We start from the raw sequence: 15,043 nt of genomic DNA on the forward strand, positions 1-15,043 counted from the left end.
TTAAAGCATAGATTTGAGGCGTTATAGAAAAGGCTAATTAGAGGTCACAAGAACAATCTCAACATTTTCTCCATAACCCTGATACTTTTTAACAGTGAAGTAAATAAAAGCCTGATACCTCCTTTTAATACCATGGATACTTAACAAGTTAAATGCCACCAAACGCAACCTAACTCTTCCACCTTCCTGAATCTATGTGCAGATTTTAATAATATGCGTAAGACAGGAATAGTTTATGCTGGTTTTGAATGAGACTTTATTCTATATGCCGTCACTGAAAGCCTCGAGTCTCTTAAAACTGCTCCGAGGTTGATTAAACATTGATGAGGCTTCTCACATATTTATCAAGATCCTAATTCTGCCCTCAGCACATGCTCTTCGAGTTAAAAGCACTTCCTGCCTATTACGCTCTATAAGCACTTTCTCCATGCCATACAATCTGCAGGATTTTAAGTGTATTTGTTCATTTGTCATTATGTTGCTTTTATCCGAGCATCACAGTCTTAGGCATAATCGTTTAAATCTGTCATTGTCTCTTCTTAGATCATTATCATTGCAGATAAAGGGGCGCATAGTTTTAAAGAGGAATGGTAAAATGTTAAAAGTCTGCCTTAAAACACCCACATTCATTATCTTGTAGAGATACTTATTTTTCATCCAGCCTTTGTACGTTTAGCTAAAGTGTATTTGAAGCCTTGTCAAAATTTTGCAGGTCACTTTCTCTTCTATTTCCTTCGGTGACTCGATCAGTCACAGTGATTTGGGGGGAGGAAGAAAAAGGGTTGCGTGACATGCAGGTAGGGAAAGACAGACGGCAGTGCTATTAGGTCATGAGTCATCAGATGGTTAAATAATTGTAGAGCTGACTGTCTAAGGAGCACTGACAAGAAAATCTTAGTTAGATTCCATCCTTCCGCCATGGAGTCTACCAATCTATATGTCCGTTCTTTCTAGCTTTTCTGCCTTCCTCCCTTAATCCACCTAAATAACCTCCATAATCTAAAACCATGTCTCTTTAAACTGCTCTTTTATCTGAGTGTGTGTACAGTATGCATGGCGTTTTGTATTTGGACTGTACCTACCTCTTTCTGCATCTTCATCTTTTGATGCCAAACTCACCTTTAGCACCAGTTGTTGAAAAACTAAATCCTGGTCTTACCTGACCAAAAATCAATTCCACCTTAAAGTCCAAGCTGAGTTAAGCCATATTTGAGCTTTCATGCAGCTTGTTATTTTCATTAAAAAAAAAGGGGTGTTGTTACGGAGGTGGGAAACTCTTTTCTTGTAGGGTCAGGATTATAAAGACAGACACGTATTTTACTTAAATACTGTTCCTTTTACAAATTTAAAGAATAGCTTAGAGAAAACTGCCTCTTTGTCACAGAATATTCATACCCTTGGGAAACGGGAATTCGTGGATTACTAATCTTAAGTCTCTAGACAATATTTGGAGCGATGCTTAAGGTATGCTGATCTCCAGCGGTCTGTCAGGCAGGCACACTAAGGTGACATTGATGTTTTGGGTATGAAAAAAATTTAAAAACAATAACAATATGGGACCTTTTCACCACCACTAACAAAAGGATTTCAATTAAAGATTGTAACTTACTGAATGTTTTCTTTAATGTGGATTTATGGCATTGCAAAGACAGACGGATCAATTTTAACCACTGTAACTGAGGCGGTACTGAATGGTTATAAAGGTCTAAATATTTACAAAAGGGAATACTATAGACAGAAAATTATTAACTTTATTGATAACAAAGTAATTAATAAGTCATTGTTTGTCTCTAATATTAAAAAAAGAAATAAATAAAAGCAGTTTATTTAGTTCAATTGTTGTAATTAGCTTTACCCAGTAGTTTTATTTCCTAAATCCAACACATAGTCTAACCTATATCTAAGAAAGGTAACATTCAAACCAAAGGTCCTAAAGTTAAGATTCACAGAAATACTTGGAGAAGAAAAGTATTTGCTTTCATATTTAAGCCACTTTCAAAAATTAGACATGCAAAATTAACTGCTTCACCAATGTTGTAAGTGGACACCCTTTAGTGACCCTGATGTGTCATTTTACTATTACTATAATTCAATTATATTATATCTCTTTCTGTTTAAATCTTTACTGCAATGTGTTTGTTGTACAGTGACATAAGAATAAATAAAGTAGCATTTGAGACAAATGCTTAAATTTAATTTTAAAATACCTGTTAAGGCATCTATAATACAACAATGGAAGGCAGCATGCTCCAAACATTTCAGCCTGTGACCCCAAAAAAGAAGAAAGCATCAGACTGGCATGCCCCTATAATATATATTATTTGCTTAACTCAATATTTATTAATAATTATGAAGTAAAGTGTTTAAAATCTGTTTGTATTTTTAATGACATTCAATGATTTAGTTAATTGTTCTAGACATATTTATTGAATTATTCAAAGGTATATATAATAATTTAATCGTGCAATTTAATGTTATGTGTGGGTAGCACTGCTGTCTTGCAGCAAGAAAGTTCCGGGTTCGATTCCTGACCCGGGGTCTTTCTACATGGAGTTTGCATGTTCTCCCTGAGCATGCGTGAGTTCTCTCCAGGTACTCCGGCTTCTTGGCACAGTCCAAAAATGTGACTGTTAGATTAATTGGCTTCTCTAAATTCTCCTTAGGTGTGAGTGTGTGTTTGAATGGTTGTTTGTCTCTGTGTTGCCCTACGATGGACTGGCAACCTGTCTAGGGTGTACCCTGTCTGTCACCTGTGGACAGATGGAGTAAGTCATGTTGGGATAAGCATGATGGAAAATGGATGGATGTATTAGATTAATTAATAAATACTTTATGGTGCATTTATTTATTTCAAGTGACATCACATGTATATATTTCATGATATATACTATATATAATATATACCTTTAGCATCACATCACAATAGATGTAAAAATCATCTTGCAACCGCACACTTTGTGTCTCTCAACTCCCCCCAAAGATTCCAGAGCGCCACTTCTGGAACCCCTGCTCTAAATGAATGAGAACAGTATAGAAATAGTGGTTATCAAATTGCTGCATCAGATTTATGAGAGAAAAGAAATTAGAGGTCAAATAAGAACAAGCAGGCTGATTCAGGTACAGCTATTAATATTTCAATAATGTAACCCTGTTTTCTTTTGGGCTAATGTGCTTTTCTTTTCAGGGAGCTGTGGGTGACAAACAGGTCCGACTTCTTTATTAAAACATGAAAGTTGCTTGTTTCCAAACAGCAGCAAATGGGTCCCTTTGGACAGCCACATTGACTGCTCTACCACCACAGAACAAAAACGGGAACTAATTAAGACAAGCCATTGTAAATAAGCTGTTCATAGTTCACGCTATGAGGTTTCACAAACTGAAAACCAAACTAATGTATAAACTGCAATATAATAATTTGGCATTAAGGTCATTACGTACATTACTTTAAAAATGTCCATAGCTGTATACTGTTTATTTATTCTCCAGATGCAGTTTTACATTGTTAAAACACTTTACAGTACATTATGTTATTTTTTTATGTTTTAACTCTTCACTATTATCTTATTCTTATACATTTTTCTATGGTCCACATTTGTCTGAGAATTTTGTTTATAATATTTTTGCCGCTGTAAACACCAGAATTTCCCAATTGTGGGACAGTAAATGGATTTTCTATTTTATTCTATTCTTTCAGAATCAAATCAGAAATGCCATGTCTATATGTTTATATTAACACTTTATATATACTTTTTTTCTTTATATACATTTTTTTCTTTTTTCTTTAGTTGTTGGTTAATGCAGACAATATACATATTTTATCATTATCAACATGCTAACATAGGCTTAGACCAGGCATTTTAATCCTTACATAAATGCCAAAAAAAAAGATTTGGTACACTCTGTATTTCTGTGAGATTGGGACGTCTCTTTTGTGATCCCTGTGAACTGATGGTCTGCTCGAGCATGTCAAAGCAAATGTCTGGACAGGAAACTGGTTTGATGTTCTGAAGTGTAACAAAAAGCGACATGTAGAATAATGCAGGTCATAGCGTTTTTCACTGGGGTCTAACAGAACCATAAAGTCTAGAGAACAGAGCTGAGAGACACGATAAGACTGAATTTGTACTTTGAAATCAAGAAAATTTAGATTGGATGTCACTGGTTTTCAGGACAGTAATTTAATTGCATTTAAACCATATTAATGTAGACAGTAAATTCCACAGTGTTAAATATGAACCGTCAAAGTACATTGACTCTCTAAGAGTTATTACAACAACAACTGGAGAAAGATATACACTATATAGAGTTGATTTAACACTAATTCGGAGTGGAATCAAATGCGTGGTGTTGAGTTTAACTCTTAAAGTTTTACTTTAACACTGTAAAATGTACAGTGTATAACCAGATAATCCAGTGTCACACACTAATTCAGATTAAATAATACATTTAAACATGAATGAAGAATTTGTCAAAATTACCACCTCCAATGGGAACACTGAGAGACAAAATAGTCTTTAGTCTACAAAATATCAAATAATATATATTAAGCTAAGATAACCAAACAATATTAAGCTAAATAAAACTAGTCAAGCAACCGCCTTTCGAAATCACCTAACTTGCAAATACAGTCAAGTTATCAGCATTATTATATCAGCATTAATGTAAATTTTTCCTGAAGTCCTCAGATTTGTTAAAGAGAACAAACGGTGTCCTTGAGACCAAAGGACATATGAACCAGGTTGGAGATAAAGCTGTAGAGAAGTTTAAAGCAAGGTAAGGTCCGTCTTCCACTGCATATGTCTCATCCTGAAGCAGCCAAGAGGCCTGTCGTAAATCTGTGAAGATCCACAGCTCAGGTGGGATAATCTCCACAAGAAGAGTATTAGTTTTGGACACCATAAATCTGCTCATTTTGGAGATATGTTAAGTCAAGAGCCAATGTTGACAGGGAGGCATAGGAAGTACCATTAGTAGTTTGTCAGAAACTATGTATGGTATGCAACAAACATGTACTCTTGGTGTGGTAGAAAACCAATGCATGTTCTTAATCCCGAAACCATTATATTCACTGAAAAACATAGTGGTGACAGCATCATGCTGTGGGGATAGCTGACTAGAGTTGATGGGAAGATTGGTGGAGCTAAATGAAGGGAAATCCTGTAAGAACATCTGTTAGCTGCTGCAAAACACTTGACCTCCCAGCAGAGTGAGCCTAAACAAGCAGGCAGGGCTACAGTGGAGTGGTTTCGAGCAAAGCAGTCATCGGAGTGGCCCAGAGTCCAGACTTCAGTCTATCTGAATATCGGAAGCAATGCTAGACAGTGATCTTTAGAAATACCCTGAGGATAATAAAATTATTCTGATGCTGATTCGTGCACTAAGTTAGTATGCAAAGATGCCTACAATGTTCAGTTTCTCAAAAGCTGGGAGAGACATACCCAAAAAGACTTGCAGCAGTAGAGGTAAAGTGAACTAACTGTGAATACAAATGAACTCACCACACTTTGCGTTTTAACTCTAAGAAAAAACATTATACACCACATAAAATAGAAAATCCATTTCACAGATGGAAAATCGATGATGAAGCAAAACACTATCAGAAAATAAATCCCGAGTCCCAAATCCCAGAAGGAAATTTGCAGTTCTTACTCTTGTAGAGTGAAAAGTTCAAAGAAAGCATATGCAATCTACTGTTTACTGTTGCAATCAGATCTGTGGTCGACTACATATGAAGGTTTCTGAATCCTTTCATCTGGTTACCAACAGCTGTTTTCCTTTTTTTAGTCTTTTTTAATCCAACCGACCAAAATAATTTGTGTACAGAACATTGTTTACTAATTTAGCAAGATCTATTACATTATTTTCTGAATCAGTGTGTCGGTATTGTACCTGAAAATGTCCAGTCTTGTACCACAGGATTGATATTGCACTGATACATCCGCCCACGGCTCTGCACAGGCCTGCATGCGTAAAAAGCTCCCAGTGCAACAGGGGAGACTGACTCATTGTGTCTGACTGATTCAAATGGACGTGACGGGAACCTGTTTGAGATGGTCTAAGCATACAGCAACAAAATGGTAGATTTCAAATCATGTGTGTGATGGAGTGTGGGGGGGTATGTGTTTGCTTTAATGAAAATTGCTTTTGTCTTCTCAGCTGTTTATGTAAATGTGGAAGCATCCCTCGTTACCTTTGTTTCCTCCCTCGATATGCACCGTAAGACACATTTACAACCTCTCATCCTCATGAGGCATCTTGCACTTGTGTAATGTCTAATGACATTAAAGGTGAATCTAATGTGATCTGAAGATCTGTGTTTGTGAGGATTGCATGTCAATACATTTCAAGTAATTATGCATGGCAATCTCCTTTTTCCTTTGGGTTTTTTTTTTGCCAAATCACTGCAGAAGCACCGAGCCGTCGGCCAGAGATAGGAAGCAGTAAATTTCCCCAAGCTGGGCAGGTGGAATATATGAAATACAATTTTTATTTTCTGCTATTCATTACATGAAACAAATCTAAGAACTCCCAACAAGGTCTTATCCGTAAAGGGATCAGCTATTGACTTCTACTACAGGGCAGATTTATTATTATTAAATATTATTATTATTATTATTAAAAAACAAATCCTATAAAGTGGCATCTGCTACCTGTTTGCAGCACGTTAAGTGTTATATTCCCTACAGTCAAAATATCCTTCAAAAATAGTATCAGCCAAGAAAAACCTGATCAGATTATATCTCCGTTAAAAAACATAAAAAACCCATACAGACACTGAAGATGACTCTTTCTCCAGCATAGGAGAAAGAGTCCATCATTCAACATCTTTTTTTGGTTGTTTTTCTGCTTCCTCTCTCCTTGGCCTCCTCCTCCACTGACCCACTCTTCTCATCCCCTCTCTGAAATATTGATATACTGGCTTCTCACTGGGTTTGCTCCTCATTTGTCACGAATAAGCATTTAAAAATCACACAGAAGACATTCTCATTAAGGTGCAGCCTGGGTCTCTGATGGGCCAGCTTGGACACCCTCCATCAGACATTTGCCAGTTGTCAGTGTCACCCTCTGAGGCCAATCACATGCCTTATGAATATTTCACAGCACTCACACACACCACGTCTCCTCTACTACTGAGCCTGGCTTAATGGCAGCCAGGGGGAAGGAGTTTCAGCGCATCAGACGCATGTTTGTCACTGATCAAATGGCCACAGGCTGCAGCAGGAACGCAACAGCAGCATTGATCATATGTGTGAAGTTGTAGGTAGAGAGCTAATGTGAGGGGCGGGGTGGATCCACGCAGCTTGGATTCATATCTTACCGTCAATCCTCCTGGTTCCTTCTTCCTCCTCCTCCTCCTCCTCCGCGCTCACTGCGTCTCCCGCATCCCGTCCCTCTGCTCCCTCATCCGCTGTACCCTCCTACCCGCCTCCCGCTCCACTTGCTCCGGTGCATAAAAAAATAGTAATAAAAAATGAAAAGGGAAATTGCTGGGCCCAATCCGCCTGGATCTAAATAACAGTCATTAGCGCGTTTTGTCAAACAACAACTGGGCGTCCTCCCCTCTGTGATCAGTGCGCTCTACTGGACCTCACACCCTCTCTCTGTGTGGATGTGTGTGACTGTGCGTCACGTCGGTATCATAATTCCCACGGGTTTCATGTCCAGAGATAATGCGGGGCTGTGAAGGCCTTGGTGCTCTGGGAGAGCTGGATGGATGAATGGGGAACGGGGCAAAAAATTAGCGCACGATCAGCCGCCGCAAACAGTGATTAGGCGCAAATTATTACACCAATCCGTCGATGCCTCTCCTCCACCTCCTCCTCCTCTTTCCTCTTCACCGTGCCAGGCAGCTGTCGCTCTGCATGTGTCCGATGTTCATCGAGTACATCCTTTTAGTTTTAATGGTGAAAAACATCGACGCGACAGGAGCCTCTTCCAGCATCCTGGACCGATGGTGATGAATCGAGACACATCAGGAAGGATGTGAGATCTGTCACGTTTTTTTTATTATTAATAAAAGAGAGAGAAAAAATATGCTTTTATAAAACAAATCTAAAAAGCACAAAGAAAACAGCTGGAAAAGCAGGAGAGAAACGGTCTCCTCTCTCCTAGCCTCGCCTTGCATCCGTCCTCCTCTCTCTCCTCTCTTCTCTCTCTCTCCATCCGCTGGTCCCGCTTGTTGCGCGTTCTGCGCTCGAGAGCGCGCAACGCGTCTAGGCTTTCTATGTGCGTTCGTGCGTGCGCGTGCTCAGAATCAGAGAGAGGCAGGAGTGTGTGTGTGTTTTGATGGTCGGTCGTTGAAGGGATTCAGATATGTTGTCAAGGTTTGTCTGAGTGAGCAACAATAAGCTGCTGTGTAGGCAAAAGCAGAAGAATAATGCGCCTTCATCTCAGCATCTGTCTCCTCCTGACCACCTCCGAGTGCATTTGCAGTTCTTTCATGGGCGAATGGGAGGTATTGTATTTGCTGCACAGCCAGACTGCATGAGATTTTCAATGTTTCAATGGAAATCGTGAAGGACTTTGGATTATGTTGCTTAAATTCTGACATAATTGTCAATTTTTCCAGGTTTCACAAAGATTGAAATAAGACATCCAATCACAGGAATAAGGATATGAGCTCTTAGAGACACCTGATGATTATCTGCTTCAATTATCTGCTTTTAATGTGGATTCTGGATCTGCATAAAGATTTCCTTTCACAGCATTTAAATTAGAAATTTTCAGATCAATATCAATAAACATAATTCCAGACATAACCTACATTTCAGTTAAATATCTTGATATTCTAAGAAACAAAAAGAAAAACAACAACAACCAGATTACAGTATGGTAGACCATAACTTTTAAATTGTAATTATTAGCCACCACAGTGTCTATGTATGCCCATTTGGTGTCCAGACATTTAGCAAACTAATGAAAAGAATATAAACTACAACTATGGGTTCAGTTAACTGTCGTTTTAGCATCTTGAATGCGGTAAAATAGCTCTGGGATGCAGTTTTATCAGAAACACCACAATGATGTGGTTTTTACATCATATTTGAGGTTAGTTAAAGAATCGAGCACAGACACTGATCAGGAAAACCAATTCTTTAATGATGAACAAAAAGGAGAACATATAGAAGGTAAGCTTTCAATTTCCCTTTGGAATTGATGAAGTATCCTTGGGCATGGAGCACAGACAGGGTAACAAAGGAAACCAGTAAAGAACAATGAAAACAAACAGTAAGCTTATGTAGATTCATATAGAATAAAATGCACAGAAATCAAAGAAACTAAAGCCTAAGAATTTTGAATGGATATACACAAGGAGAACATCAAAACCCAAGCCAACGAAGATAATATCAGATCAGTCCTTTTTGTTTTCCATAAAAATAAATATTTAAAAAACATTCAATATTTCTGAGTTGAAAAAAATACATAATTAAAATCTTTTAGGGGTCTCCTAGACCCACTTCAGTTCAGGACTCGAGGACACTGATCTTTCCAAGCTGTGTACCCAGAATAGACTGCATTTCCTTTCTTCATAGAGACCAGACTCTGGATACTTTCTAAAATGCAGTTAGAGACTAAAAAGCTTCGGATCAGACTGGAGCTTTTCTGACACACTCTCTTGATTTTATTGTATTTTGTCCTTTGTATTGTAGTTTGGCTTGGATTTGCTACCCTCTTTGTGATATCTGTCTGTGAAAGTTTGCTAAGTACAGTACAGATAGAAGGCTCTCCGTTCATCAAGAAGTATTTTTTAGTATTTTTCATTTACTGTACACCACATATTTGGTGTCAAGTGCCTCGGATCTCTCTTAAACCTGTCATGTCTTCATTGTATCTCTTCCTGTCATTGGTCTTTCATTGCTGTGCCTTTTTTGTTTACAGGTTTGCTTCTATATTGTCATCTGTTTCTTCATCCCGCTTAAGATTAACCTTTTAAGCACAGCTATCTTGGAAACCACCAGTGCATGAATGACCCTGAGGAGTTTTTTTTTTGTTTGTTTTTTTTAACTGGCATTCCTTAGGTGATTGAACAAGTATTAGCAACAGACCTTTGATGACTCTGATAGTTTAGCACACAATGCAATAAGGCAAACATTTCCCTATCTGGCCTCAGGTTTTAGGTAATGTTTTTTGTTCTGTTTGCCAAAGTAGTGCTTCTCCTTTCTTTAACCTCAGTAGTCTTCCTCATTACCCCTCATCTCTATTTTAGGCCCTTTCTGTTTTTAATGTTTTTTTATTCATCTAATCAAACACGAACACATAATGTCCTTTCATGGCTGGGCTGATGATTCTCTCTAATTATTATTTTTGGTAAAAGGTTTTCATTTATTAGCTTATCTTTATACTCTTCCCTACAATTACTTTTAACCATTTAAATACAACTGAGGTTGTTTTTGACCGTGATCTGTAAACCAGTGGATCAGATGAAAATGGGTGGGTTTGTTGACCTCGACCTTCTGTTTTTGTTTTTATGACAGTTGTCGTTTGTACATATAAAGCCTCAGCTCTTTGCAAATGTTTGCTAAAGAATTATGTCAAAGTTTTGGTTGTTTGAGTTTGAAAATATGTTGAATTTTAAATTGTAAAAACAGGAATGAACTCTGTGCTTAAACAAGCTGAAAGCATGTGTTAAAGGAACGGGGCTCTTAGATTGACGAAGGCAAGCCATGCTCCTTTTCTTTGGAGGGAAACATGCCAAAAGGGAATCCTAACTGATCCCACAAAAGCATCATCAATGCAGTATACAAGTGAGAGGAAATGTGCAGACACTAAACATAGACCTCAGTACATGGCAAGGAAATCACTGATTACTGTATGCTGTTGAGCTCGTTTCCCCTTTTCACCCTGACTCCCTTTGAATAGCTGTGATTGCTGCTTGTGCAGACCATGAAAGTACAGCCAGGCTTCACAGACACTTAAAACATTCACTAAACATTATTTTAATCCTGCTGAATTATTCATCGGTTATCAAATTGTTCAAGACGAGCTTTGATTGGGTGGTACACAACATGGATAACTACATCTCCATAAAGCCGTGTTGTTGAAAATTGAGAAATGGCTTCTAGTAGTCCTCCTGGGTTTAGTAAAACAAGCTAGAAGGATACGACTCCTTCTGGCTCAAACCAAACCTTTTGCTTGGTGGTAAACTTCACAGAATCATGTTTAGATTATTCCAAACAAACACAGCAAAGAGGGGCAGATTTCAGCAGTCTGTGAAAGGGAGTATTCATATTTATATGAATGTTGGTGAAAAATCTTAGTCATCCAGGTCATAGTCATTCCAAACAAGGAAGGAATTAACTCTATCGCTGCATCGTAGGTTTTTGCATTCCTTACTGCAGTTCACCGCAGTGAGGAATGATCTGATCTTTATATTGGAGAAACCAAACAACGTCTCCACAAACGCATGGCCCAACACAGAAGAGCGACCTCCTCCGGACAAGACTCTGCGGGACATCTACTCCTTATGGACAAAGGACATTCTTTTGAGGACCAGAATGTTCACATTTCAGACAAAGAAGATAGGTGGTTTGAGAAAGGAGTAAGGGCAGCCATTTATGTTAAGATAGAAAAACAACCTTAAACAAAGGGGGTTGGACTCAGGTTTCAGCTTTTAAAAACCAACACTATTACATTTTTTTTTTTTTTTTTTTTTTTTTTTTACAAATATTCATTTAAACGATAGAGATGTTTTTCTATTCCACTGCCTTAATCTGTGCTCTTTTGAACCTTTGCGTTTTTGGACCTAACTTTTATAAATAGAATGTTACAAAGTGTAAAAAGCCTAAAGGGATGCATATACCGTAATTTTGCAGAGCTCGCACACTGGGCCAAAGAGATCATCACAACCTCTGTTTGGTTTAAACTATAGTTTAAAAAAATTATGTGAAACTATCACGATGTGGAGATTTACTCTGAAAATATCCAATAAAAGCAAAATTCTCTCAAAGAATAATAATCGATTTATCTCCATTGGGTCAAATTCACAGCATTGTTTTTTTCATAATCTCCATCACCACATGGACCCTCCTCCATCCTTATCATCTCTTCCTCCTCCTCCTCCGGCCTCAGCTTCATCCCCGTCATCACCTCCTCCACCCCAACCTCTGTTTTTCTTCTTCTTCTTCTTTTTCTCCTTTTTCTTCTCATCCTCCACCTTGTACTTGAGTCTTCTGACAGGGTCGCTAAAGCTGCGCATGGACTTGTCCTCAAAGTCCTCCTTTGAGAGGAAGTTTCTTTCGATGAGCTCGGCTGCCTCGTGCCAGTTGCGGTAGCAGTCTGGACCCATCTGGGTGATCTCCTCCACTGCGTTGGGGGTCAGGATGGAGCAGTCGGGACGCAGGACCACCACTGTGGGCACCTCCTTCACATTAAACATGGCCTCCAGCTCCCTGCAGACACACACATCAGCAGACACTAGTGACACACTAGCGTGTTGACATTATGAGGTAACACTTTACTGTTCGCGTGCTTCACACACCTCCTGTATGGATCCTCATAAGCGAGGAACAGCGACTTCTTTGGGAGCTCCTTTAGGAAGTTTTCAAGCTGTTCCTCTGTTTGATCCAGACTGAGGGATTAAAATGAAAATAGAAAATAATCGTTAGGCATTTCTCTAAGTTGCTGTTTCTTTAAACTATGTTCAAAAGTACAGATAGAGTTCAGAAAATTAGAAATTTATAGATAAGATAGTTAATTGTACTAAATTTAATTCACAAGAATGAAATTCATACCAACTAGATTTATTACATAAACAGTAATTTGTGTTTGTTTCATTCCATTAATTTGGATGATTATAGCTTCATCCCATGAAAACACATAGTTTACTCTCACAAAATTAAAGTTTTACATAAGACTGTTAGAAGACAGTTTCAACAGACAAAATGCTTCATTGAAATTATGTCCATGTACTTTAAAAGGTATGAACTCAGTATTTGGTCCCTATTGCATGAGTTAATGCATCAGTTCAGTGCGTCATTCTAGTTATCAGCCAACAGATTGTTGACATTGTCAGGTCTGCTGATTCCCATCTATGTTTTGACAGTAATCCATAGATTGTTGATGGGGTCTTGGTCAAGTCCTTCTGCTGCTTATTGAATAAAGCCCAGTGATGGACTTTACGTTAATATATTTGGCAGAGTGATCAGCTGCAAAGTTCTGATGGAAATGTAGAATTAAGCTCTCCATAAAACTTAACAGAATCAAGCACATGCTCTAAAACATCCCTAATAAACTTAATAGAACATCAGCAGATGACATGGCGCTCTACATAATGACAGGTTGTGGAAACTTCACACTGGACCTCTTATTGCTTGGATTCTGCACCTCTCCTCTCATTCTCCAGACTCTGAGACACTGATTTCTTAATAAAATACATTTACTTTCAACTGAAAATAATTAACTTTCTTTTTACCCCAGGAGGGAAGCTTCTCTCGCTGTCACTTAATGGCTGAAATGATTACATTCCTTCTATTCAACCTTCTATTGTTTACTTTGATACAATATTCTGTTAGCTACATAATTAATGGAGGGTCGCTATATGCATCACTGTAAAGTTAGCATTTTTTACTTTAATAATGGAGTAGGATAAAACATAACAATGTTTTTATTAGTCTTAATGTAATCTTCTGGTTTTCAAAGAAAATAAATTTGAGATTCTCATTAGCTTTAGGCCATAACCATGAACAGACAGATAAAAAAATAAACAAACTTTGCGACTGTTTTTAATTAATTACAAAGAAGATACGGTTAATATGAAGTATAATTATATACATTTACCTGTGAAATGCAATGCAGAACTACTGGCGTATTTCTTTATTAACATTAGAGAAAAATGACAAACATAATCCCAACAATTAGATTATATTCCCAGACCAAAACCAATGTTTATTAGATTAAGAAAAAAAATTAAAGATATAAAAGCCTTCAAAGTAAAGTTTTAGGTTTGTAGTAACTTTAATTTATAATCCAGAGTCTCTGGAGATGTTGTTAAATCAGGAAAAGAAGCCGAGAAGTGATTAATTAACACAGAAAAAGAAAACAGAAATATATTAATGCTGTAGGGACAACTTTCTGCATTTGGTGCCGGTGTTGATCAAGTTCAACTAACTACAGTGGATTATATTGGCCTTTTTGAAGGAAAAAACATAGTTTGTGTCTCAGTATTACTTTTGTAGACTATGAGGACTTGATTTATTTATGCAGACAATAAAAAAGTAGGTTATGAAACTGACCAGTTAAGGATATTCTGTTAAATCACTGTATATCTAATTCCATCCACTGCAGAAACAACATGCAAGCGCATTAGAAAGGCATAGGACTAAAAAATATTACAAAGTGTATCCAAATGACATATTTTTTAACAGCTTTGCCTGAGGAATTTAACATTAAATATTGGTTTCCCTTCTTAGGAGCCTTTTTTGATAGTTTTTGTCTTTGAATTATAAAATAAAAGATGCCTGACTAAACTGTTATAACCGTAGATAAATACAATCACAACTGTAGCTGTGCTATATGCTTTTGAGCAGTGCAAACCCTCTAACACAATTTGAAAAAAAAAAAAGTAAATGGCTTTACTAAAAGGCGCAGAAAATTTATGAAGGGAAACAGACTTGACAAGGATGAGAAAACCTGTGCGTAATGAGCATCTCGCTGAATGTTTGTTGATGCACCTGATGTAGAGAAGAACCAGCTGAGCGGCGCGCTCCACGTAGAACTCATCAGTCAGCTGTTTGAAGAAGTCATGGAGCGTGGGGGCAAACTGTTGGCAGGTCTCAGACTCAGCAGAGGCAAAGAAGAGCATCAGGATTCGGTTTTGCAGGCGCATGACGATCTCACGCTCTGTGTCCAACTCATCCTGATCCTTGTTGTTCTTCACAAGCACCCGATCAACAAACAGGTCCACCATGATGAGATGACAGGGAGGAAGCCAGAGCAGGAACAGAGAAACTGACTGAAACATTAATGTTGATAAATTTACTGAACAAATAGGCAAGGCAAGGCAAATTTATTTGTATAGCACAATTCAGTACAAAGACAATCCAAA

At 37.8% G+C, this 15,043-nt stretch overlaps 2 protein-coding genes across 4 annotated transcripts in view; both read right to left on the reverse strand.

The window, feature by feature from the left end:
• LOC107101486 (adhesion G protein-coupled receptor L1-like) overlaps window positions 1–8,142 on the reverse strand; it is a 52,071-nt gene extending 43,929 nt beyond the window's left edge. For all 3 annotated transcript variants that reach the window (XM_015400428.1, XM_015400429.1, XM_015400427.1), the window contains exon 1: window positions 7,319–8,142. The gene's annotated coding sequence lies outside the window, so the exon portion shown is untranslated. The remainder of the gene's footprint in view (window positions 1–7,318) is intronic.
• Window positions 8,143–12,010: 3,868 nt separating this feature from the next.
• The window catches only part of LOC107101484 (nucleoredoxin-like protein 1), a 3,780-nt gene continuing 747 nt past the window's right edge, over window positions 12,011–15,043 (reverse strand). Inside the window, exons 2-4 of the mRNA XM_015400421.1 lie at window positions 14,670–14,950; window positions 12,479–12,568; window positions 12,011–12,389 (exon numbers count right to left, since the gene is read on the reverse strand). Coding sequence (XP_015255907.1) covers window positions 12,011–12,389; window positions 12,479–12,568; window positions 14,670–14,905 — 705 coding nt within the window. The 5' untranslated portion in view covers window positions 14,906–14,950. The remainder of the gene's footprint in view (window positions 12,390–12,478; window positions 12,569–14,669; window positions 14,951–15,043) is intronic.

This window comes from Cyprinodon variegatus, unplaced genomic scaffold (assembly GCF_000732505.1).
Source record: "Cyprinodon variegatus isolate N-32 unplaced genomic scaffold, C_variegatus-1.0 Scaffold1102, whole genome shotgun sequence".
In the NCBI taxonomy this organism is placed as follows: domain Eukaryota; kingdom Metazoa; phylum Chordata; class Actinopteri; order Cyprinodontiformes; family Cyprinodontidae; genus Cyprinodon; species Cyprinodon variegatus.